General features: G+C 44.1%; 1 protein-coding gene across 4 annotated transcripts in view; it reads right to left on the bottom strand.

Moving 5' to 3' along the window:
• The window catches only part of TAOK3 (TAO kinase 3), a 1,041,334-nt gene that overhangs the window by 747,927 nt on the left and 266,637 nt on the right, over window positions 1-26,770 (bottom strand). For all 4 annotated transcript variants that reach the window (XM_069214478.1, XM_069214480.1, XM_069214479.1 and 1 more), the window contains one exon: window positions 5,641-5,852. In XM_069214478.1, the coding sequence (XP_069070579.1) occupies window positions 5,641-5,760 (120 nt within the window). In that variant the 5' untranslated portion in view covers window positions 5,761-5,852. The remainder of the gene's footprint in view (window positions 1-5,640; window positions 5,853-26,770) is intronic.

Here is a 26,770-nt window from a genome sequence, read left to right as displayed (position 1 = left end):
TCACCTATTCTTCAAGTTCTTTGCAGACAACAAGTAAATTTAAAATGCTTCAGGAACACGGTGCAGATGCAAGACTAATCTGTAAGTATTGATTTCATTTCAAAAGGCTGACATTCTACGACAAAGCACTCTCCACAGGCGTCTACCTTATTTTGGAAACACTCACATAATGTCTAAAGGTGCAAGAATGGAAACCAGATCTAATATGCAAACCTGAATTCTGTATATCTACAGACCTGACGACTGAGGTCTCATCACCTGAAAGAAGATTCAATTAAATATTACAGAAAAAAGGCAAACGGAAAGCAGGGCTGTGATTGGAAACCTACATATAGCCTTTGGGGAGAGAGACAGTTCTCCTCACTGGTTTAGTTTGTAGCCTAAAAGAATCAGTGGATAAGTCATTGCTGTAAACAAGAAGCTAATATTGCTGCTATGTTACATGTTTATATAGAGGATTCCAGGGCTGTTAATGTGAAACAATTAAAATGATGTATATTTCGGAAAAAGTCCACTACTGGAGATGGAAGCCTTTGCTGTGGTTTGGACAGGGTGGAAATAGAAGCAATTTGTGTAGGAAATTACATTCATGGTGACGGACCACAAGTTTCTTAAGTTAAGTTTTATCTTTAAGGTGCTTGACATCACTGCCTCTAGGAAATGTTAACAGGTAAAACCAATTCCTTCTAAGTTGAACATGTGTTAGGACACTAATACTCAAAAGCAAGAGCAGCCTACTCCACAAAAAAACAAAGAAAGAAATTGAGCCAGGCCATGTCCTGACCAATCTCATCCAAATACAAGAACTACAATCAGCACACAGCGTGCTCAGTCAAAGCCACCTTCACTTCAGCAAAGAATTCTTTAAATTAGTTAAACATTACAATAAAGCAATACATAAATCATTGCATTACCATCAACTACCGTACTTCCGACAAGGTAAATGAAATAAGAAGATACACCACAACACCAAACCAAGTCATCCTGCCTGCAAAACCTGCGTATATCACCGCCAAATGGACAGCATTCAACCTCGTCCCACACAATGACCTCATTAACACACACAACTCACTCAAGACCACCACCTATGAAGAATGTATTCTACCTTCAACCATCACCAACTTTCTCTTTGAGGATGCCTCACCCCGCTTCTCAACACGGACAACAAATACTTCAGTCTAGCAAACTCCCCAGGCAACTTCAAAATATTGACAAAGACTACCTTAAGCCCAGATGATCTCAGAAACTATTGCTCCATCCATTTATCAGGAATAATATTGAGCATTTAGTCTTCATATAACAAAGAAAGGAAGGATTGTTTGGGGTAACAGACGCTCACTTATGTAGTACACACTATTTTTCAATGCCCACTTATTAACTGCAGTGCTCAAAAGGAGAATGCCCACTCCACACCCTCAACAAACCTGAAGGTTATAAGAGAAACCAAAGCCTTATGCACATGCAAATCATCCATTATTACATAAGGTTTTTGACAAAACATCAGAGTCCATTAGAATCAGGAATCCAATCTATATTTTAATCCTTAACCTCGGCCAACACGTGTTTCCCCGATTGGGAATCTTGCCCCTATGACTTCATCAGGGTATACAGTTACTTTGAAGCAGTGCTTAATTTGTAAATAAAAAGGTGCTGGTACCCAAAGCCCTCCTCTTAAACACGTGCCTGCTGCATTTAATTGTGTGAACAAGGAATACTGAGGCTGCGTAATCCTGATGCATCTCGGGCCTCTTTAATCCATATAAAGCCACTACCTGCCCCTTCAGCAAACTCTTGCAGCTTTCTACTTTCTCCGTTTGTGACGCTTTTTCATTTTTCCCTTCATTCGTCTTTCCCATATCTGTCTTTTGCTCGCAGAAAAGGCTTGAGGCAGAAGAATAAGCCCCGGCCCTCAAAAATAAGTGACGGTGCTCAGCACCGGAAACAACAAGCACAAATTAAGCACTGCTTTGAAGTCCAAATTAGATTGAGACTCACAATAAGAACCAATACCACACCGTAATAAAAAAACGTATGTATTAATGGATGATGTGTGTGCTTAATGCTTCGATTTCAGTCTTCATTTAGCAATCCAACTAGATGGCCAAGGACAACTTCTTGAAAGAGTGTGATTTCTGACCATGCGGCAGCACAGACACGCTACTCTCCAGGTGCAGATGCCCTCTCGTACACCGTGAATGACCTCTGCTTCCCGATAATGCTCGACTTTTCTGTATCTTTGACACAGCTGGCCACCATACATTGACCCATACACCAGCACTATATATAAGATGCTTCAACATGGTGATGCAGTGCCTCAGACCCTACCTCGCCCACCACCATCAATTCCTCAGATGGGTACCAGAAGATCCCAAGATGAATATAGGTAATCCGTGTCAACATTAGAACTGCCCAAATCCTCCATCAAATCAGAAAGGTCCTGAAGCTACACCCTTTCAGAGAACTCTGTCAGTTTAAAAACACCATCAGCAAATTTCTGGTTCACTGAAAAGAATCATGACTCTCTTATCTCAGAGATCCCATCAATGTCCAGTGCTCCATTTCTAGGTAGGTTCCTGCCGTCCCAAAAAAAAAAAAAAAAAAAAAGAAAACAATACATACATACAATACAACTATACCAGAAGATGAAGACAGAGTATATATGGGTGGGGTGAGGAATAATTGTGTAGAAGTAACCAGTTGATTAAGGTAGCACAAAATGGCCAAGTGAACACAATCAGCAACACAGTGGTTATAAGCAGGCAGGTGTTGGTTGGATTTCAATATGGGAGTGAAAAGAGCTGAGTGTGAATACGTTTTGTGACAATGTGCACTAAAAAAAAAAGGAAAAAATACCTATGTTTTATATTTCTTTAATAAATTATTATTCCAAATGGCTTGAAGTATGCCCGACTCATGATGCATAGCCAGAAGTAAGTTTTAAGTTTACAGAAAGGGTACTGAATAGAAAACGATCACCTGGGACAATTTTTACAATCAAGGCAATACATCTCACTCCATGGAAGGGTATTATGGTGATGTTCCTATTTAACGTTCTTCTGAGGCACAAACTTAACACAAGCGTTTGACCTGAGACAGTGGTATGTGACAAGACTTAGACGTTGTGAGGGCAATGTTTGAAGCAGAAGATGGAAAGATCCCAGAAGAAATAAAGACTATTCAAGATAAACTCAGGATCCGGGTGTGACCACATTTGTGGAAAAACATTTAGTTAGGAGTAAGGTCCCATGAAAAGGGAAGCAGGCACTCTTGGTATTTTGCATCCTCTGCAGAAGAAGCTATTTGAGGAATGTGAGGGATATGGCTCAAGTAAAATCTAAATAGACTACCTGAGTTTGAAGGAGGACAAAAACTGGAGTATAAACAATTGGCTGAGGACAATCTAAAAGAAGTAAGCAGAAAGGAATGACTGAGAAGTATGTCTAAGTTTATGTGAAGGAATCTGTGTGTTTTGATGCCTTGATGTGGGGAGGTGTAGGGTGTTCAGATTATTTAGTGGGCCTGTATGCAGGGATGGTCCTACTGAAGGGTTTGATGTGAGAAAAAGAGCTCAGATCAGATGTGGACTTTTTCGATGTTGATCCATTCTAGGTGAGCTTGGTTCATTTAAGATTAAACAAAAGGTTCTGCTGCTGAGAGGGCTGTAGAATAGTTATTTCATGTGGATTCAGGTTTAGTAAACTGTTTGCAGTGTCCACATCTCAACTTGCACTGAAAGCTGAATACTGATATCTTCATATAAGTTGTGCGTTCAATGTGGCAAAATATCATAAAACTAACTTGACTGGACTTGGACACTGCGGGGTAATGATCACAATAAAGGTCGACAAATGTTAGAAAAAAGTGTCCACATTTTGTACGTGGACTGAGTGAGGTGTAGTAAAGATCCAGTCAAGGAAAAGCAGTGTCTGGTCATCCAGTGTCCTTAAGGCTTTCTGAGTCTATATTAAACACAACTCAAAAAAGAGCGACAAAGTTAACACTCTTTTGTCCATTAACAACATAGTCCTATGTTGCCGGCAAATAAAACTTAACCAAACAACAAGTACAAAATACAAAACCATTTATTTAACCATATTAATTTTTTTTTAAAGTGCGGAATAGGAAAAACAATAGTACACAAATACAAAAAATACATTAGTCCATTAACCTTTTACCAACATGACCTACAAGGCTTTGCGACTATGTCAAAAGGCTTATATACAATCACTAATTTACACAATTAACTATGCACCAAGATACACCATTTCAAAGAATTCAAAAATGCCATACGTGCTTTGCAGAACAAAAGCATGAATCTGAACTATTGCATAATGTTTTATAAAGATCTATATTCCACAAAGCAATATTGCTGACAATGTAGCAACATGTTGGACAATTGCCAGTATAAGTACGTAAGTGTTTCAGGTTGCAATATCAAGATAATTTTATAAATGATACAAAATTCAATTCACATCATACTATACAAGTCATATAGCGATCACATTTCAAAAAAGTATCCGAAGACGACATGAAAGATGTCACCTATAAATTATATATTTCACTTCTCTATTTAGAATTATCGAAAGTGGAGCACGAGAATGAGAATGCAAGAAGTCCAGGATGAGAACCATAGTTAAACATATTCTACCAAGCAGTGAAAAAGATAAACATTGTGCCAAGCAAAAGCTTCAATTTTAAATTAGACCTTTCAGCTGTGTCATGGAAAGATTCAAAATATTGCAGAAGAGATTATGTGTGGTACTAACAGCCATTCTACCTGAAGCTTAAGCCCCAAATATCATTAAAATAACCTGAGTCACATGGCTCTAGACTCACTATTCCATGTGGTCGTAAACACAGAAGACGTAGCCACCATTCAATTCCAGCTACTGTTTTTGGACTGTACTATTGCCAGATGTGCAAAATCCAACCCTATGTGCAGGAAAGTGCCTCTGCTGTGTGATGCTGAACATCTTCATCTAGATAGGTATCAGACTAATTCTGCCATATGCTGCTCTGCATCAAGGTGCAAAATCTGTGTGAAACAGCAGTTTGTTGCTTTGGCCTATATCTAGTTGTGGCTAGCATTTGAATGCCTTATGCTGTATGCAGTTATTATCAATATCTAGATGTGGCTATCTTCTGTGGAATCCTACAGAGTGGCCCTGGCCGCCCCACAGATGGTTATAATCGGGGCTTCTGTGGCCATGCCCTATCCTTTATGGCTCTCTGCTGTGCACACCTCACACTTAAAAATGGCAATCATCTCAACAGAGTTTGGCTAAGTCTTGCAACTACAAGCAAATATCATTCAACCTATCATTCAGTTCCCTATGCCAAGTGTGCCTCAGATCACATTCAGGCACGGCAATGACTTGGAACTCTCTACTGTGTAAGGCTCTTGAACCTAACAAAATATGGCCATCATCCAAAGCCCTCTGCCGCTTGTGGTGACGGCCTTTGTGGAGGTCATTCATGAGCCACTCAGAACTACATTCTGATGTGTTCATCACGTATGGCTTCCTCTGGCAGTGGGCTCATATTCATGCCTTTTTTGTCCTAAGAATCAACTTTATTTCTCATCAAGTGCTTGCCAGCTTAAGGTTACTAAGCCACCTTTACCAAAATGAGAATACTTACAAAGTAAACTGCTCCGAAACTGCCATGTCCGATCTCATGCAGGTCGGTAAACAGCTGCTCTGGGTCATCTTTATAGAAAAGGTCGGCTATCTCTGGGTCCTTGGGCACCCCCTTTCGCATGTTGGTTGGAATTAGGAGCAGGATCGCTCTTTAAATTCCCAGTCAGTTTCCTCCCTCATCGAAAGGAGATCTGTCCCACTACTCTTCAGCACCTGCAAAAGAAACAAGATCAACAAACAGAGAAAGCTGGTTTAGGATGTGGATTTATCTCCTTGGTAGTGGGCAAAACGATCAGTCAACAGGTGATGTTGGGATCCGATTTACTTTACATCTTAAATGCAGAGCATACAATTTCTGAAGCGCTACCAAAATTCATCATCATATAATTAAGTATAGTATCCAATACACCTGAAGGAAATGTATTATATTAGGCATATCGCATACCAATTACCTAGAAAAACGAATCTCTCCAGAGATTACTAATGAGACTAAATGTTCACAGTAGTGTTACAATTCACATATTCTACTTTTTTAAATTGTAAAATATTATCACCCCTAGCCCTAGGAGTCAATTTAGTCAAGTATCCTGTGAGGGATATGCAGCAACTGCTAATCTAAACTGTAACCATATTTATTTTTGCACTCCTGATGCCATCATAAGCACACACCCACCACTCTAAAGGAGGAGACGGAAACATAAGGATTCAAGAAAAGTGTGAAAGGAAGGAGAAGAGATGGAGTGAAAAGGTGGTAACACCTTGATGAGTCTTCTAGCCTTCAACAAACATTACTGCTGCAAAAGCCTTCCCACTGGTTTTGCTCAGTACAACATCACCTTCTTTGACACAGTCTTTAACTTCAATATCCACTGCAGAACTATGTTAATCTCTCACTACTGCCAGGGCAAGCTGGCTCGTTGCTCTAAATGGGATCCTAATCTCACTGGTCTTCAAGGGAATCCATTGCGTGGCTGCTCCCTACCTCACACACAAAATGAGAATGTACTCACCCGACCCTTAACTTGCACCCTTTGCTCCATGTCACATCATCTCCTTTGTACATCTAAGATCCATATGCACATTCCTTTTTTGAAAGCAGCTACTTCTGCTGATCCTCGCCACATGAATGTGTTCACCCTTCGAACGAAGGGCTATACAATCTATCTTGTTATTCAAGAAGACTCTCCTTATGACCCTGGAAGGCTTTCCCTTGCCATCCTACTAACATTCTGTGATGCCAACAGAAATATCATACAAATATCAAACCTGGACATTACCAATATATGTTTCATGCACCCTGAGACACCAACTGCTCCTACACACATCCCCTTCCCAATCCCTCTCAGTTAAATTATCAAGGTACAGTCTTGACATGCACTGCATGTGCTAAATATCACACACCACCTCTTGTAGAAACACACAAGTCATTTATCTTCAGTAATACTTTTTTCTGGTGGATACCCTAGCTAACCTTTGATCACTCACCTTTATTTAGAATATCCTCAGGTGTCAAGTGGGGTATGTGTAATTACAGGCACGCACGAGATAACAGATACATAGAACCATATGCATTTATATATTTATGTCATCACATAGGATATGGAAAGTTGAATATGATCTAGTTATATCTTGGTGCCATCTCTCTGTAATTTGGAATACACTTCCCACTATGTGAAAATTTAGGATTCCTGACTGTTATGTTTGGCTTTGTGATAAAATGGTCTCTGTGCCTTACAGGAGGCACGGATTTACAGATTATTCTGATGTGTCACCATAATTGAGTTCTCTTTATTTCCATTTTTGCCTGATTTAGTTGTTTGTTACTTGTTTTTAATGTGTATTTTATGAAAAATGACTATACTTTCTCCCTTTTTCTCTTTTGGAACCACGTCCCAGAATGCCTCATTATGGGCTATCTGTGAAAATAGCATATAATTGTAATGAAAGAGGGACTCGTCAACCGTGTACAAGACTCTTTCAGAGTTGAAACGTGCTGGTTGTTTGTTGCTGGCTTGGAATAAAATATTGGCTATTTGGTGAAACGTAGTGCAATGGTTTCCCTTCTTTTGGATTTGTGTATATATACACACACACACACACACACAAATGTGCGCACGCACACACACACACACACACGCAATGATCAGGTAACTATTGAAGTATCTATGAGGACATCATTTAATTAAGGGAAAGACTCATATATTACTGGCCTTAGCTCCAGAATTTCTGTCAGTACAATTGTTTTAGTCTCAATAGAGGGTAGCTGTAATTCTTTTTGTATTTCAATTCTTTATTAACCTTTTATAAGAAAACAAAATAGTTATGAATTGTCCATTAAAAGCATACATTCACAATAAAGAAATTCCAGTGTACAATGAAACAATTAAATACTTTCCATAAATAGACACTGTTAATTATATTATATCTGAGACTAATGACAAAGAAGCAATAAACAAATATACATTGAGTCAAAATGATAAAGCAAGTTATGACAAAGTTGTACCTATCTAAAACATATCTTGAAAAGAAAATAATTATCAATGGTGTAGAAAGTATAATGAGGTCATGAGGTCTTACTCATGAATCATTGAACATATAAAGTCAGAAACAGAGAGATATGAAGTTGTCAGTTAGTCAGGAATACATTCCATATTTGATCAAACTGTTGTAAATTATCATTCAATTTATATAGCATTCTTTCAAACTGAGCAATATCAAACATATCCTTTAACCAAGTTTGGACAGATGGTAAAACATTCGATTTCCAAAAACGCAGTACATTAACTTTGGCTACACTAATTGCAGTAGAGAGCCATCTGTATAAGTGTGAAGAGAGCGTGCCTAGATCATGGGTATGATGTAATAAAAATAAGCTAGGTGAGTGTGAGGAGATATTGGGAATCACTTTCCTTAAGTAATGTGATAATTGTATCCAGAATGGTTGGAGTGTAGTACAATCCCATAAAATATGAACAATATCACAGTTGGGTTGGTCACATCTCCAGCAACTGGAGTCATTACTAAGTTTAGCAGAATAAAGTTTCGAAGGTGACCAATGCCATCTATGTAGAATTTTGAAACAATTTAATTTCAACCTTACATCTCGAAGTCCTTTATTATAATTCTCTAGAAGTTTAGCCCAGGCTTTTTCTGTATAGGTAATGTTAAGTCGTGTAGACCACCAGGATTGCAGATCTTTGGATGTATTATCTGAAAAAGATTTGTCAATTAATAAAGAATAAAGGCCAGATACTGTGCCTTTAAAATTTCTCCATATATAGATATGACGTGCAATGGATGAATGTGTCAAAGAATCCGAATTCAAGGATGTTATAAGGTTAAAAATCGATGTCAATAATATATAGTTATGAAATTGTGAGATCGGAGTCGATAGGTTTCTTGTAGTTGTGAAAATGATTTCAAGGAATTATCTCGGTTATATAAGTCTAATATGTTGTTGATTTTACAATACTTCCAAACAAACCAATTTAGCTCTTTACCTCTATGTATAATCACTGAATTATTCCATAGCGGAGCATTTAAATGTATATGAACGTTACAGTTTATAATTTTATGTGCTTTGGCAGCTGTAATTCTAGTGCTTCAGCTGCCCTTTGAACCACCAATTTATCTGAGGCACTTTCTGGTGTTTGCAGCCCAAGTGACAAGGCTAGCTTTGTCTCAGGTGAGGTGCCAAGACTTAGGGGGTTATTACAACTTTGGAGGAGGTGTTAATCCGTCCCAAAAGTGACGGTAAAGTGACGGATATACCACCAGCCGTATTACGAGTCCATTATATCCTATGGAACTCGTAATACGGCTGGTGGTATATCCGTCACTTTACCGTCACTTTTGGGACGGATTAACACCTCCTCCAAAGTTGTAATAACCCCCTTAGTGTCCTGCAAATTAAGGGACAAGGCATTATCAGTATAAGGAGGTGAAGCAAGCCACCCCTTCACCATCATTATCATTATCTTGAAGTGAACTCTCCCCCAGCAGAGGATCAGAGTATTGCCCCTCATGTCTTCTCTTTGGAGTCAGAGTGGTGGGATAGGGTTGAGTTCAGCTTTGCTTTCTTATGTGTGAGCTTGGACATATCTGCAGATTTCAAGAAGTAAGAGCAGCAGTCCATGCAGCGGCCCAGTGACAGGGGCAATGTCTTGAAACGGGACCTGTGTTAAGATAATGACTTCTTGTGTTTGGTGACATACAACTACTTCTTCGGGCGAATTAGGGAGCATTTATTGCACTAACTTCAAGTCGTGTCCAGCACCCAGGCGCCAAAGGCACTCTTCATGGAGGACAGTAACTCTTATCAGCTTCCGGCGGTCTCCACACAGCTTGAATCGTGTCATTTTCTATGCAGACAGGGTTCTCTAGCATACAGCGCAGTTGTAAAAAATAAAATAAAAAAATCCTCATGGTGGGAACAGCATCAGAAAGTGTGGAAAGAAGAAAGGAATTCATGTCAGCATGCAGGAGTGGAGTTTATATGCAGCATCACTCCTTCATTTCCAGGGCAGTATTGAGTTAGCAACGCACCAATTGGCAGGCAGAAGCACTACTACAATATTCTCTGAAACCAGTTTGGCACCTGCCAGATATTCTAAGGTGAGGAAATCTGCAGTTAGACATTTCCATCAAAACGTATTAATCCTGCAGTGGCACCACCACATAAAACTAGCCTTGAAAACATACCACTGGCTCCCAGTAAATGCAAAAAATCAGGTGTAAAAATCAGTGTACGATGTACAAGGCTTACTGTGGCAGAATACCACTCAATATGTGCCCAACAGAAACCTCTAAGCAGTAAACCCAAACCTAATTTTTTCAATGAGCCTTCAATCAGAACCAATACTGAGGCAGATCCATGGTATAACACAGCCCCAGAATATGGAACTCTCTGAATCCAAGCCTTTGGGTGGAATCAAATTTCAAACTTTTCAAATAAGACCTGAAAATTGAATTGTTTGAATAAACAGATGAATTAATAATGATAGGAGTGGGGCTTCACCCTTAGCAAAACTAGCCTCTAATGGAGCCAGTGTCTCAGATGAGATTTGATTAAGATCTAGTGGACCCACTATTCGGAGTGTTGGGTGAAGTCTATTAGCAAGAAGAGGTGACATGTTCTTAAGAACCATTGAAACTGCCTGCACCAAACTTAGTATATTCCATTGTAACAAGTCATCTGTAATCATCTAACCTGGTGATCTGCTTGCATGCTGGGTATGCCATTCTGCAAATACAGTAAGTGGCATGATATTAAGGATGTAGTCTTATTAGTACTCAACCAAACCACTGCCTTCATATTCGGTTCAGTATAGCATTCATAAAAAGAGCCTTGCCTATTTCCAAAACAACCTCACCAAACTTGCACAGAACGCACTCCTACATTCTAACACAGGATTCAGCTTAGGATAATTCAACACCTGGAACAACCTCTGTTCAAGCACTACAACCATGACATCATGCATGACTTGTATAATCTGGGCTTCCAACAAATGACCACTCAAATCTCTCACCTGAGGTGGCAAACCCTGGAACTGTACTCTCACTCAGTCCCAAATTCCTGATCTCCAACTACTCCTGGGCTGTCTATTTCATTGTTCATGTCTTCATCGGAGGCAAAAAAAGGCCTAACTCAACAGAATTACCTGACATGGGTATTAGCTTTCTAAGTAACACAAAGTATAAAATTCTACGAAACCACTTCATTGAGGCTCTCAGCTAAATAAAAGTTCCACTCCCTCTCCAACATATTTCTTATACCACCTAGAAAAAAAAGGCAATATATTAATTTTGGCAGCCTGCCCTTTCATCCCCTTCATGCTGCCAAAATTAATATATTGCAACATGGAGAATGGTAGGCTTCCACCCCATCTTATTTGAAACAAAAGGACAAAAATTGGAACAGACCCTGGTATAACTTCTGGACACCATTCAACTGCACTACATCATGGCCTCCCTCTAGGGGCTTCAAGTTGGCATGTACTGGGGCAAACATCCCACATATAATCCTACTGAAGGTTGCTGTAAATTCCACCACAAAAACATTGTAAATCTTCAAGAAGCTGAAGGGCTCCATATCCAGAATGGAGCAAACTAACCTATCTCAACCAATCTTTGCAACAATTTAAGATTCTTTTGAAATCTGATTGGTTCTCTCATTTTAACTATCATGTCAAATGCCAGACTCACAGACCCTTTATGCATTCATGGAGTTTAAGCAAACAAAGGTGATTGGGTTTACATATGCCAGTAGTCTGCAAGGAAGCTGATTAGTATCTTATTTTATCCTTCAGAAAAATCATCCATCAGAATTCTGCAAAGCAAAAGTGGTAACCTTAGGCCTCACCAAGCTGGCATCTATCACTAGTCTCACAAACGATGTGCACTTCATCAAATGTGTCTATTTAAACTCAAACATGCAATAATCACAATTCTATGTCAGGACCCTAGGCTCCGATTATGCTTAACTTTCTTTCGTTTTACTTATCACTGCAGCCTCATTTGAATAACAACTACCTTTCCCAGAACACCCTGGGAAAGTAAAAACAACATAATAACCAATCATATAACAGTCCATGTAATGCAGTCCCACACCTCTGTTCATGTCCTCTCTTTCTTTGCTGCTCCAACTGCCTACAGTTAAGTCTTTTCAACACTTTGGCTTTCCCTGATTGTTTACACAGTCAATGCAGCCTTTTCTGGTGCGCAACTTGTATGGTGATGATTATTATTTGTGTTGCATGCTATCACTGATGTGTTCATTCTCCCCTTCAGCTTGCCGGGAGAGCCTGTCTGTGCTCGACACGAGGCATTCTCTCTACTTATGGCCTTGTGGTTGCGGTCGTTGCCACTGGAGGGCATTCGCAGACCACAGAGATGCCTCTTTGGCCCCACCGTCTTTGAGCATTTGCCAGTATGAGCAGAGTTTCTTAACGTGTCATGGAGCCTTGGTGTTCCTTTCCTATAGCAGCTTGGACCAGTGATGCCTCAAGGGGTCGGTATTGGGTGGATTCATCCTTCTTTGTAAGTTTTATTTTTTCAATAGTGCAGTGACTGCCATGCCTGTCAAGTAGGAGCGGGTCTGTAAAATAATTGCACCCAAGTCAGTGCAGGAACCCTTGTGCACCAGAGGATTGTCTGCACTGGCATTTTTTCTTCATTAAATACTTCCTGCCTCAGGGACCGGCACAGGCTGCACCACCTACGAATTACTAGGGTGATTCTCTGGCTCTCATAATAAGCTAGGTTCCTTAGTGCCATAACAAGTCCTTCTATTGAGAATCCCAAGGCCACATATTGTGAAGAGGAAGCAACCTCTTTTATGCCTCTAGATGAAGATTTTTATGAGACTGTCGATGCTTCCATCCAGAAAGAAGTCTCCCTAGTGCTGGCTGCCTTGGAGAAAAAGATAGAGCAGATGACACAAGCGAATAAGCAGGGGTCCCCAAAAATGCCTGAACATCCCTTGTCTTTCCATCAGGCAGTTAAGCCCCGCCCCCCCCCCCCCTGGATAAGGGCCTCGATAAGGGTGCTTTTAGGTGTTTTAAGAAAGTCTTCCTTTAGTCGCAACCTCAGTTGCAAGTAACAAACTCCTTTGACCTTCTCCCTCAGCCTCCTTCCGTTACGGATGAAGACAATTCGCAAGGCAATTCCAATGGTGATCCAGGCTCCTCTGGGCCGTGGCTCGCTTCATCTGGGGAGGTGAAGCAGGCCCCGCAGGCTAATCTGGTGGCGGATGTGCTGGATCCAGAGGATTTGCTCCACCCTAGGTCTTCTATGTGGTCCCCCAGTGAAAAGGTGGCACCTTATGTGTGAAGTCCCAAGACACAGAGGTTTGAGCTCGTCTTTGGACGGGATGTCCCCAGCCTTTGTTGGAAGGCAAGGTAGCCCAAACGCCAGAGATCAATGAAAGAACGAACACCTTTCTAGCGAAATACATCAGGGATCCAAAGAAGGGCATTTACCTCTCTTGAAGGTTATTTCAGCATAAACGTTGTCACAGGGTACCTCACCAAAACCCTAGACATGGCAGAGGAGGCCAAGCAATCTGGCTCCCTTATTCTGCTCGAGATTCTTTCTGGCTGGGCCCAAGCAGGTTGCTTTTCTCCTGGGGAATGCCAATTGCGCATTGTCAGCAGAGAGGAGACGGTCCCTCCTTATAAACGTGGGCCCAAAGTTGGGGGATCTGGAGTCCTCGGAGAAAGGAACTTCGGCACAAGAAGGGTTATTTGGGGACCCTTTATTAAATAACTAGGGAAGATAGTGCAGACCTTCAATACACTAAACAAGTGCAAGTCTTCATTAAGAAGACTTTTTTTCTAAGATATTTGGAGGGGCTGGGCATGGTGGGATGCATTTGTGTGGCTGCTTTGTGTCAAACACGTTCAAGAAAGGCCAAGGCTCCCATTAAAGCCAGTGGCAAGACCCGCACATTTTGGGGGTTGGGGGTTGTACCCCTCCTGTCGTTTTTTAACAAGCCCGTAGAGGCAGGTTGTGGCCATCCCCAAGAATCTTCCAAAGGTAAGGACTCTCCGTTCTTCCTAATTTAATGTGGGAGGATGGCTGGCACTGTTTCAAGAAAACTGACAGGAATTGGCAAGCGATGCTTGTGTTCTTCAAACAGTCCTGGGCAACCATTTGGCATTTGAAGGTACTTCTGTCCAATTAGCCAGCCCTTGTCCTTTGGTGTTTCATGGCCACAGGCCACCTTGATCGGTCAACAGATTTTGGAGCTCTTCAACAAAGGGACAATCGTAAAGACATCCATGCATCCAAATGGACAATCATTTCCTAGTGGAGTAGAGAGAAGGAGGTCAGCGCCCAGTGATCAACCCCAGGGATTTTAATGGGTGGTCGGTTTACTGCCATTCCAAGATGGAGGGCATCCATCTTCTGCACGACCTTCTGTGTCCCGGGATTATCTTGTATCACGGTTCCGGTATTTCCTCCTCATCGCAGGTTTCTGCAGTTCATGTGGAATCATCACGTCTTCGAGTTTCAAACTCTTCCCTTTGATCTGTTCTATGCCCCTTGGTGCTTCACTAAGGTTTTCAAACTTGTGGTGGAGTTTCTCCGAGCCAGGGAATTCATTAGATCGTCTACTTTGACCCCATTCTGCTAATGGACCAGTATCTGAGAACCCTGGTTGATCGTCTTCAGATGGCGGTAGATTTGTTGGAGGGTTTGAGCTATGTGATCAACGAACAGAAGTTGTTCCTCATTTTGGAGCAGCAGACTCCCTTCCTCGATTTATGTGTTCGATTAATGAACATCCACCGTGATTATTCCTTCCAAGACAATGGCGAAAATTTGTCATGACCTTCACTAGACTTTGGCTCGTCCTCAGACGTCCCTCAGGAACTTGGCCAGGTTGGTGGGGCTGTTGGCCTCCTTCATCTAGGCTATCTTTCCTGGCCCTCTACACTTCGGGTCTCTGCACAGATTCCACTCACAGACGAGGTCAGGGAGGAGATAAGCTAGGCCATATGGAGGCCTGGAACAGGCAAGCCATCTTCGGTTCCAGTCCTAATATGGTTATCGAGTCTGATGCCAGTCTGTCAGGTTGGGGAACCAGCTGTGGAGGTGTGTCCACTGAAGGAAAGTGGTCTTTGGATGAACAGTTTATGCCTGTAAATTGTCTGGAGCTTCTAGTGGGTTCTTTTGAAAACTGCTGTTGGACGAATGACAGGGTCAAGAGCTCAGTTCTCATGAATATAGACAACATTTCAGCGGTAAGGTACATCAACGGCCTTGGGGGTCCCTGATTCAAATCGTTGGCAGACCTAGCAAAAGGATTCTGGCAGTCTTGTCTGGACCAGGAGATTTCGGTGACAGCGGAGTATCTCCCGGGATAATCCAACAATGTGGCCAACTGTCACTTCAGGCATCGTCAGGACCTCAGTGCGTGGCAGCTGCATCCACATGTGTTCATGATGATTCAGAGTATATGGGGTCCTTTTTCGGTGGACTTGTTTGACCCTCGTTTCGACTGTCACCTGAACCGGTTCTTCAGTTGGAGGCCGGAGACAGATGTGTTCCTGCAGTATTGGAGTGTGGAGACAGGTTATGTGTTCCCTCCGTTCGCAATGCTGATGAGGTTGGTGGCCCAAGTATGCAGACAGAGGGCGTCGCTGGTCCTGGAGCTGTCTTCAGGAGAGAAGTTGCCTTTTTCAGCAGCAGATGGATGGGCCTGTACCTACTGTTCTGGGTCTTTTGAGCCAAAGATGTATGGTGTTTCCTTACCTCTGCGTCTCTAAGCAGCAAACTCTTCAATCTCTAAGTGTTTTCTTTGAACGGAAAAACCTGCAGGCATTACAGGTTTCTTCCTCATACGCAGCAGAAAGGAACCAGTTAACAGATGATGGAGATAGGTGTGTGGAAACTTGGCATGGCAACGAGGACAAAAATAGAAAGGCGTCATTTCCATCACTGAGTGGACATCTCTTGTAGGAAACGTAGAAGGGGACTCTCGCCCCGAATGGTGAATGGCCAACGGAGCCGCAGTTGACTGCATCAGCCACGAGTGAAAATATACGGCTGATTTTTAGGAAAATTACAGACAACGACAAAGTGCAGCAGAGGAGCACATGTCCAAACCCAACGGTGGAAGAAACAATCTAACAATAGAGTGATGCCCATGAGCATTACCAGCAACAAGAGGAGTCACTCTACCTCGTGACTCAGAAGACTTTCTTCGAAGAAAAACAGCTTGCACACTTACAAACCAAACACTAGATGCCAGGATTACGCTAAGCATGTGTATCTACTGCCACACATACTTCAAACATAATGCGTATATATCTTTTCCTTCATTGCATTTGACTTATCAAGTCCTTCTTTATACAGAGTTCAGCAATTTATGAAACTAAGTGATGTCATGTGATTGTATACTATCAAAAATGTTAGGCCAGCTGAACCAAGTTCCTTAAATTCTAGTCTGTAAAGCGTTGCAACAATCAGCATCAGAGATGCAATGTGCAGCCGAGATGATGCATCGGTTCTGAGATGCGGAGAGGCTGCAGTGCGAGGTCCTTTATCGAAGATCCCATCGATGACGGCTTGCTATGAGAAGTCTGACATTGAGGATGTGTTGCACAGTCAGGGCGATGCATCGGTTCCGATGAGCTGGGAGACTGAGATGCAGAGTCCAGCATTGTCGCTGGGGCTGCTGTTGGCGAACAATGCAAGGGCTTCTGCCAAGAATGCATTGTACAGTGGCAGTTCCAAAGTGGCTGTGAAGACAATGTGGGTCTTTGCAACTGGTTCAATCCACACAGCAGCAGCAATGCAACGGTTCTGCTCAGAGTTGGGCCCCGCAGCAGACGTGATGCATAGGTTCCGCTGTGATCACAGAGCACCTTAAGCTAGTGGTCTACAAACTTTTTGATGCTGCGCCCCCCCACAGTCGAAAAATAAAAATCACTGGGCCCCCACCTCAGAATTCTTTACATTTATTTTATAAAGATGGCTATGTTTAAATACGTCTAGACCTATTTAAACATTGCAGTTAAGTACTGTTACCTTTTTAAAAATGCAATAACATGCTTCTGTTTAAAACAAAGCCCTGTTATCTGTATAATGCTTCTTTTGGCCAGAGCCTGCCCCCCCACCCCTCAGAGTCCAGGTGCTGGGGTCAAGGTTGTTTGAGCCTTCTATCCCTGGGGCTCTAGTCAGGAGGCCAGCCAATCAGTCCATGGAGAGCCTTTGAAGTCCTGGATTCAACAGATATAGGTTCCGTCCTTCTCACCCAGGCAAGAGGGTAGCAGGCAGCAGTTCAGCACAGCAGGGCAGCAGAATGGCAGTCCATGAAGCAGCACAACAGTCCTTCTTCCAGGCAGAGTATCCAAAGGTCCAGGCATGTACTGAAGAGGTTGTGTCTGAGGTCTAATATTTATACCTGGTACCCTTCCTCTGGAAGGTGGGAGAAGCTTCTAGAGGTTTCCCTTTGATCTCTCCCAGGCATCCTGCCTTTCTTGACCTGGCTTCAGATTAACTACAGATGTATGAAGCCCTTTGTGTGGAGGTAGAACACATCCATTCAAGTGTAAATAGGGCTGTGCCCAGCTCCACCCTCCCATCCTGCCAGTGATAGCCCATCCAGGCACACGTAAGTTCTCTATTGAGTGTGCCTGCCTAGGAGGAATACACAATGCCCAACTGTCAACTACACTGAGTTATGTGACCCAAAGACAGACTACAGGCACTAAGTGGCCAAGGCAGGAAAATAGCAACTTTCTAAAAGTGGCATTTTTAAAACTGGAATTTAAAATCCAACTTTAGCATAAGAGAAGATTTTTCACTACAATTCTAACGACACCAAACATGAACTAGTTACCTGCACCCATTTGGAAATTACAGTGTATTAAGTGTAATAAGGTAACTGCAATGTACTCCTATAGGAGAAGAAAGTCTTGCAGTACTGAAAAACTAACGTAATGGTTTTTCACTACCAGGACATGTAAATCCTAAACTTATATGTTGCACTTTTTAAATACTCTGCACCCTGCTCGATGGACTGTCCAGGGCCTTCCATATGGGTGACTTATATGTATTACAAATGAAGGCTTGGGCAAGGCAAAAGTTTTAAATGCCAGTTTAAAACTGCACACACAGGCTACAATGGCAGGCACGAGACAGGTCCGCAACACTAATTAAGAGGGTGGCACAACCTGTGCTGCATGCCCACTAGTAGCATTTAATTTACAAGCTGTGGGTACATGTAGTACCACTTTACCAATGACTTATACGGAAATTAAATATGCCATGAAGATAAGGCAATGTTAAAATGTTTTATGGAGTGAGCACACGCCTTAGCACTGGTTAACAGGGATAAGTGCACAAAGTCCAAAGGGCAGCAAAAACGAGATCAGCAAAAATGGAGGCATGCAAAGTGTTTGGGAAAAGACCACCCTAATGCTGACGGGTCTAACAAGCCTTGTCGCTCTCAAGCATACATGCTAGGTTCCACTTTAACTCCAAGTCACATTCAAATAGGACAAATTTTATGTCGATGTTAGAAATGCTGCATATTTCAAATTATACTTTGTCTCAAAATTATTTTAACTGCTCAAAATCCTACATCAAGAGTAGCAATGTGTCTTGTTAATTTATAACAGTACCAAAATAAGTTTGTTTCAACATGGCCTTTTTTAAATTTTTTATATGGTGTTCAAAGAGAGCAATGAATTAAATGAACCTGTATTGTGTACCTGTTGTTGAAAGTGAACAGTGGGAAAGTACTGGGCCAAGCAGATATTTTAAAGAACTTCACGAATGCTCGATGCTGAACACAGTTAAAAGATTCACTCTCAGAAAAGCTGGCATTTCCATTTAACTTCATGAAATTAAAACAAAATTGCTCTGTTAAATTAAATAATTTTGTGCCAGATTGATTAGCACATCGATAATGACCGTGAGGTCTTCTTTACCATACAAATTCTAGATGAGGTACAAACCTTAAGCAACTTGGCAGCATAAGCCATGAGCACAGCTTCCTCATAAGGGAATTTCAGCAACTGGTCAGCTGTATGCTATGCCCATATAGGGTTATCCTTCCAGCCATCCCCTTCAGATAGATGTAGGTTAGGTAAACCTGCTGCCTGTCTGTGATCTGGTGCAGACTCCTCACCACTTAAAACATGCCTCTCCCACTTTCCCAATGAGTAGGTGTAATTTCTCTTACTTGTTGTTCGATAATTATCCCAGCTTTTTGTGCCATTATCTTTTAGACTCATTTTCCTTCACTACTGCGAGTTATACACCTAATATCGGTGTTCGGACCCATTTCCAGCAGTTAACAAAACAAGCATTTACAACCCAATAGGTCTCACATTAGTGAGAGTCAGAGCTATTGGCGTTGTAAATGAGTTATTCCCACACTGACCCAACAAGCACCAGACAAAGAACCCTAGGGGAGAGGAAGTGGCATAAGGGCCAGAGCTGCTGACCTTGGAGCTGGGGAACATGGTTCGAGTCTCGCCACCGGCTCAACATCCTGTGACTCTGGGCAAATCATTTAATCTCCCTTTGCTACAAAAAATGAATGTGTAATGTAACCGGTGCTCATGTAAAGCGCTGTAATACCTTTGTATAGAGTTTGTGCTACATAAAAATGCAACAAAAATAAATAAAATAAAGTGCTCCAATACCTTCATGTTGGGTCTGTGCTACATAAAACTGCCAAAATTAAATAAAAAAGCCCACACAGACATCAACAAGTAATGGTAAGATGCACAAAACCAAGGAAGATGAAGAACGAGTTACTTACCTTCGGTAACGACTTTTCTGGTGGATACATTAGCTACCTGTGGATTCCTCACCTAATGAATACTCCCATGGCGCCAGCATTCGACGGAAATCTTCTTACTAGTCTCTGCACGTCGACGAGGACGTCACTCTAGCCCACGCGACGCCGTCTGACGTCATACAGGCAATAAGAGGTCCTCGACGACGTGCGGACGTCAGTACCAATCATTTTTTACGTGCATGAGAACAACCAGGCAATGCAATGAAAGAGCAAGGCAACATCCCATTACATTGTAAAAATACACAACATTGCATGAATACCTGTAAATCTTTTATATATATATATAACTCTCTCTTTTTTTAAAAATATATATATACACATCAAGTATATACACAAAGATATATACATATATACATATATATAAATATAATATATACAACATCTATTGCACCCTCAAAGACCAAGAGGAGCGTACTCAAGGATTACTTGGTAAGACCAGAAAGGCAACGGGGAGGCGGGTGGGACCGTGAGGAATCCACAGGTAGCTAATGTATCCACCAGAAAAGTCGTTACCGAAGGTAAGTAACTTGTTCTTCTGATGGATACAACTACCTGTGGATTCCTCACCTAATGAATAGAGTCCCAAAGCAGTACCACGCCCGGCGGTGGGTGCCTAAATGGTCAAACCAAGAAATCCTGCAGCACTGACCGTGCAAAATGGCCGCCCCTTCTAACCTCAGAATCCAAACAGTAATGTTTTGCAAAAGTGTGAAGGGACGACCAAGTTGCGGCCTTGCAGATGTCGACCACAGGAACACCTCTGGCCAAGGCCGAAGTGGCCGACTTAGCTCTGGTGGAATGAGCTCTAATGCCCTCAGGAGGATCCTTCTTTGCCAAAGAGTAACAGATTTTAATGCAAAGAACAACCCACCTGGATAGTGTTCTCTTGTGGACTGCCTTTCCTCTCCTCTTGCCCACGTATCCAATAAACAGCTGATCCTCCAGCCTGAAATCCTTTGTTCTATCAACAAAGAAGCTCAACGCCCTCTTTGGGTCCAGACGGTGCAGTCTTTCTTCCTCTTTGGAAGGATGAGGTGGAGGATAGAACGTGGACAAAGTAATTGCCTGAGCCAAATGGAAGGGTGAAACAACCTTCGGGAGGAAAGCAGCCTTGGTCCTCAACACCACCTTATCCCCATAAAAAGTTGTATAAGGGGGCTTTACTGATAAGGCCTGCAACTCACTCACTCTCCTTGCTGATGTTATAGCTATCAGGAAGACTGTTTTTAAAACCAAATACCTTAAGGGGCAAGAATGCATAGGTTCAAAAGGGGACCCCATAAGGAAAGTCAGGACCAAGGACAAATCCCATTGCGGCATAACGAATGGCTTTGGAGGATATTTATTTAGAAGACCTTTCAAGAATCTGATAACAATAGGGGATTTAAATAAAGATGGTTGGTCTGGAAGGCATATGAAGGCTGACAAGGCCGATAAATAACCCTTAATGGTAGCCACTGCACAACCTTTCTGCGCTAGAGACAGAGCAAAAGACAAAATGTCCGATAGATGAGCATGCAAAGGATCAATCTGCCTCTCTCCACACCACGCAACAAATTTAGACCATCTATTAGCGTAGATAGATTTAGTGGAGTGTCGCCTGGCCGCTATTATAACATCCACTACCTCAGGTGGGAGAGAGAAGGAACTCAGGTTGCCCCGTTCAATCTCCAGGCATGTAGGTGCAGACTCTGGAGGTTGGGGTGTAGAACCTGCCCCTGCGACTGCGAGAGGAGGTCTGCCCTGAAAGGGAGACGGAGCGGAGGGCACATTGAGAGTTGGAGAAGGTCGGAGTACCATACCCTCCTTGGCCAATCTGGAGCTATTAGGATGACTAGAGCCCGGTCTTGGCGAATCTTCCTCAATACTCGAGGAATCAAGGGTATGGGAGGAAACGCGTAAAGCAACTGGCCGCACCAGGTTATTTGAAACGCGTCCCCCAACGCTCCCTGCATCGGATACTGGAGGCTGCAGAATAACGGACAATGCGCGTTCTCTCGAGTGGCAAACAGATCTACCCGAGGAAACCCCCACCTCTGGAAGATTAAACGGACTTGATCTGGATGGAGACGCCACTCGTGGTCTGCCGAGAAATGGCGACTGAGACTGTCCGCACGCACGTTCAAGACTCCGGCCAGATGGTTTGCTATCAAGCAAATCTGATGGTCCTTTGCCCAGGACCATAGTCGAAGAGCTTCTCTGCAGAGAAGGTACGACCCCACTCCTCCCTGCTTGTTTATGTACCACATCGTGGTAGTATTGTCCGTTAGGACCTGTACCGACTGACCACGAAGGAAGGGAGGAAGGCCTTGAGAGCCAGACGTACAGCCCGTAACTCTAACAGATTGATGTGAAACATCTGTTCCTCTGGAGACCAAAGACCTTTGATCTCCAGATCCCCCAGATGAGCTCCCCACCCTAGAGTGGAAGCATCCGTTATGACTGTGGCCACTGGTGGCGACTGCTGGAACGGCTTTCCTTGTGAAAGATTGTTGCTTGCAATCCACCACTTCAAATCCACAGCAGCATCTCTGGAGATCTTGACAGTACTCTCTAGATCCCCTTTGTGTTGAGACCACTGCCTTCGGAGGCACCACTGAAGAGCCCTCATGTGCCAGCGAGCATGCGTGACCAACAGAATGCAGGAGGCAAACAGACCGAGCAGACGAAGGACCTTGAGGACTGGAACTACCGCTCCATTTCGAAACATTGGAACCAAATCCTGAATATCTTGAATCCGCTGAGGCGGAGGAAAGGCCCGACCCAATGTTGTATCCAGTACTGCCCCTATGAACAGGAGGCGCTGAGAGGGCTCTAGGTGAGATTTGGGCTCGTTCACCGAAAAACCCAGGTCGAACAACAACTGGGTTGTTGACTGCAGATGATGCGACACAAGCTCCGGGGACTTGGCTTTGATCAACCAGTCGTCCAAGTAAGGGAATACTGCTATCCCCTTCCTTCTGAGCTCTGCCGCAACCACCGACATCACCTTCGTGAAGACTCGAGGTGCTGAAGTAAGACCAAACGGAAGGACCGCAAACTGATAGTGCTGCGATCCCACCACAAACCGGAGATACTTCCTGTGTGACTTGAGTATCGGGATATGAAAGTAAGCATCCTGCAAGTCGACAGACACCATCCAGTCTTCCTTGTTCAACGCCAAGAGCACCTGTGCTAGGGTCAGAATCTTGAACTTTTCCTGCTTGAGGAACCAATTCAAGATCCTCAGGTCCAGGATTGGTCTCAAACGACCATCCTTCTTGGGAATCAGGAAATACCTTGAGTAACATCCTCGACCCCTTTCCTGCTCTGTGACCAACTCCACCGCGCCCTTTGAAAGGAGGGCTTGCACCTCCTGTTCTAGCAACAGGAGGTGTTCTTCTGAACAATAAGAAGGACGGGGCGGGATGAGGGGCGGGAACTCCCGAAAGGGAAGGGTGTAGCCTTTTCCCACAATACTGAGAACCCAAGTGTCCGTTGTAACAGTCTTCCATTTGGTGAGAAAATGCTGTAATCTTCCCCCTACAGTCGAGGAGTGAGTGGGAAATGGTGGAAGCCTAAGGCTGCTTCCCCTGCTGCACCCCGCCAGAGGATGAGGAAGAGGCAGAGTGCTGCTGAGAGGCTCCTCTGGTGCGGACCCTACCTCTCCCCCTAAAAGATCTATAGGGATGGGAAGAGGCAGGTTGCTGATATCTTCCCCGAAAGGAAGAGGAGGAAGAGCCACGCCCAAATCCACAAAACCTCCTGAAAAATCTGGAAGAGGCCGTGGAAGAAGGAGCTTGGAGCCCTAACGACTTAGCCGTGGCCCTGCTTTCCTTAAAACGTTCCAAGGCCGAATCAGCCTTGGCTCCAAACAGTTTGTCCCCATCAAACGGGAGATCCAACAATGTGGACTGTACATCCGCAGAAAAGCCCGAGTTACGGAGCGAGCCAGACCTGTCTCCTTGCCACCACAGTTGTGCCCATTGCTCTGGCTACCGAGTCGGTGGTATCCAGTCCCGTCTGGATAATCTGGGTCGCAGCAGCCTGGGCATTTGAAACAAGATCCAAAAGACCCTGGGGAAGCTCTGTAAATGATGAGGAAATGTCATCCATCAGAGCATGAATATACCTCCCCAGGATACAGGTTGCATTGGTGGCTTTTAACGCCAGACTGCAGGACGAAAAAATCTTCTTGGACTGCGCCTCTAGTTTCTTAGAATCTCTGTCCCCAGGCACCGTCAGGAAAGAACCAGGCGCTGACTTGGATGAACAGGAGGCCTGCACCACCAAGCTCTCCGGCGTAGGGTGTCTAGATAGAAAACCAGGGTCAGTCGGAGCCGCCCGATACCTCCTGGCCACGGCTCTGTGAACTGCTGGGGAAGATGCCGGCCTCTTCCACACCTCTAACACCGGATCCAGCAGAGCGTCATTAAATGGCAAAAGAGGCTCCGCCGCAGCGGAGGCCGGATGTAGCACCTCTGTTAAAAGGTTTTGTTTAGCCTCCACCACCGGCAAAGGCAGGTCCAAAAAACTAGCTGCCTTCCGTACCACTGCATGAAAGGAAGCAGCCTCCTCAGTGTATTCTCCCGGGGACGAAAGATCCCACTCAGGGGAAGTGTCCAGCCCACTGGCCGACTCCAGACCACGCAGCCCATCACCCGAGTCCTCTAGCTCTCCTTCCTCCAGGGCTCGTTGGTACTCCTGCTCCTCTAATACACGGAGAGCACGTCTCCTCGAATGAAGTCGTTGTTCAATACGCGGAGTCGACAATGCCTCCGCCGAAGTCGAAGATCGGCGCCGATCTTCAGAAGCCACCGACGCCGCGTCCGGCGCCACAGGTAACTTCGGCGCCGACAAAAGAGCAGCTGAAGCAGATGGACCCACCGGAGTCACAGGCCAAAATCCCGACGTCGACGGGATGGAAATCCCCGGGGCCAATCCTTCTGAAGCCACCTGAGCGGCCACCGGAGCCGACACTGGCGCCGAGCCCACGTTCCCAAAAGGGAGAAAGGGCATAAAGGGGGCCGGCCGAAGAGGCGCAGGATCACCCAATGAAAGGGCCAAAGGCCCAGCCGGAGCACCCCCTGGAGCCATCTGTTGGAAGATGGCATACATCGCATTCAAGAATGCGGAACTATCGGCTCCAGGGGTGGGAAAAGCCGGATACTGGGGTGCCTGTCTCGGAGGCGACCCCGACGCCGGCCTCGACGTCTGCAACGCCGGAGAAAACACCTGAGGCTCCAATACCTCAATCACCGACGCCTGTCCAGGTGAAATTGGAGACGCCAGAGAGGGCAACGGCGTCGAAGGATGCGGCGTAACCGTGGGACTGATCTCCCATGTCCTTCGGCGCCGATCCGAAGACCTGGAACGAGTCTCCTTCGAATGACGCAGAGATTCTCTACGGCGCCGGGAGTCTCGATGACGCCGATGTCTTGGAGAAGAAGACTTCTTGTGATGCTTCTCCTTCGATTTCGCCATAAACAGCTTCGCCTCACGTTCCTTGAGGGCCTTTGGATTCATGTGCTGGCATGAATCACAAGTCGAGACGTCGTGGTCGGAGCTCAAACACCAAAGGCAATCGGAATGAGGATCTGTCACCGACATCTTGCCTCCACACTCACGACAAGGCTTGAATCCAGACTTTCTCTGCGACATTATTACCACAGCGAAAGACTACGCAGCAAAAATACACTGTAACCACAAAAGTAACAGTTGCTCCCTCGAAGATAACCATTTCGAATGCACGGAAAAAAGGGAACTGACGTCCGCATGTCGTCGAGGACCTCTTATTGCCTGTATGACGTCAGACGGCGTCGCGTGGGCTAGAGTGACGTCCTCGTCGACGTGCAGAGACTAGTAAGAAGATTTCCGTCGAATGCTGGCACCATGGGAGTATTCATTAGGTGAGGAATCCACAGGTAGTTGTATCCATCAGAAACAACATACTGCCATGAGCGAAGCGGAGAGGCAAAAGAAAAAACTGTGCACCAACACAAAGCTATACGGCCGGTCGTGCAATACTCCATGTAATAGGGTCAGTCTCCAAGGCAAATCATTTACCAACTACATCAGGGGATTTTTGAGAGGCAGGCCCAGGAACAAATGAAAGCGATGGGTGTAAGATGGAAGTTGTTAAAGCTATCACAATATATAACATGTTGAGAAGAGCAGCGCTTGAGTGCTGCTAAGCTCGACCTAAAACAGGGGGACAAAGAGGCATGACTCTGCACTAGCATGCAAGGATTTTTAAATGACACTGTAACGAACAAATGAAATGGCTAAGTCCACAGAAGTAGGTATACTAAAAGTATACAAGAGGCCGTACGCTTACGCTCGACGTGAAAATGAACCTCAATGCTTCCTACACTCAGGTTGAATTCTCCCTATCACCACTATTTCTGCTTACTGTGTCAGTGATAGCGGCCACGCTCCATGCCAGGCAAATCACCTACAGTCTGATACAACATATTGATTAACTGCCTGTTAATCGCCCGTACCTGGCTTCACAGCGGCGTGATGCACTCAGTAAAGGCAAACAATGACCAATGTTAATATATCGATGCCGGCGGAGTTGCCCCTCGGCAGCGTCTTTAAGGGCGCGTTTTACGGCTGTTTCCACTAGGCGGCGCAAGGTTCCCATATGTTACGAGCAGGAACCAGCTTAATATATTAGCGCAGCATTAAACCCTGTATTAATTGCGCGCTAGGGATGGCGTATGTTGCAATAAGCACAGGAACAGTTTAGCACGCATACAAACATAATATCCTACATTGTGATGTTATGTTTTGAAAAGGCATGCGAACACAGCAGATTACCTCCAGGCTG

This window comes from Pleurodeles waltl, chromosome 11 (genome assembly GCF_031143425.1).
Source record: "Pleurodeles waltl isolate 20211129_DDA chromosome 11, aPleWal1.hap1.20221129, whole genome shotgun sequence".
NCBI lineage: Eukaryota > Metazoa > Chordata > Amphibia > Caudata > Salamandridae > Pleurodeles > Pleurodeles waltl.
This window is presented reverse-complemented; position numbering and strand designations above follow the sequence as displayed.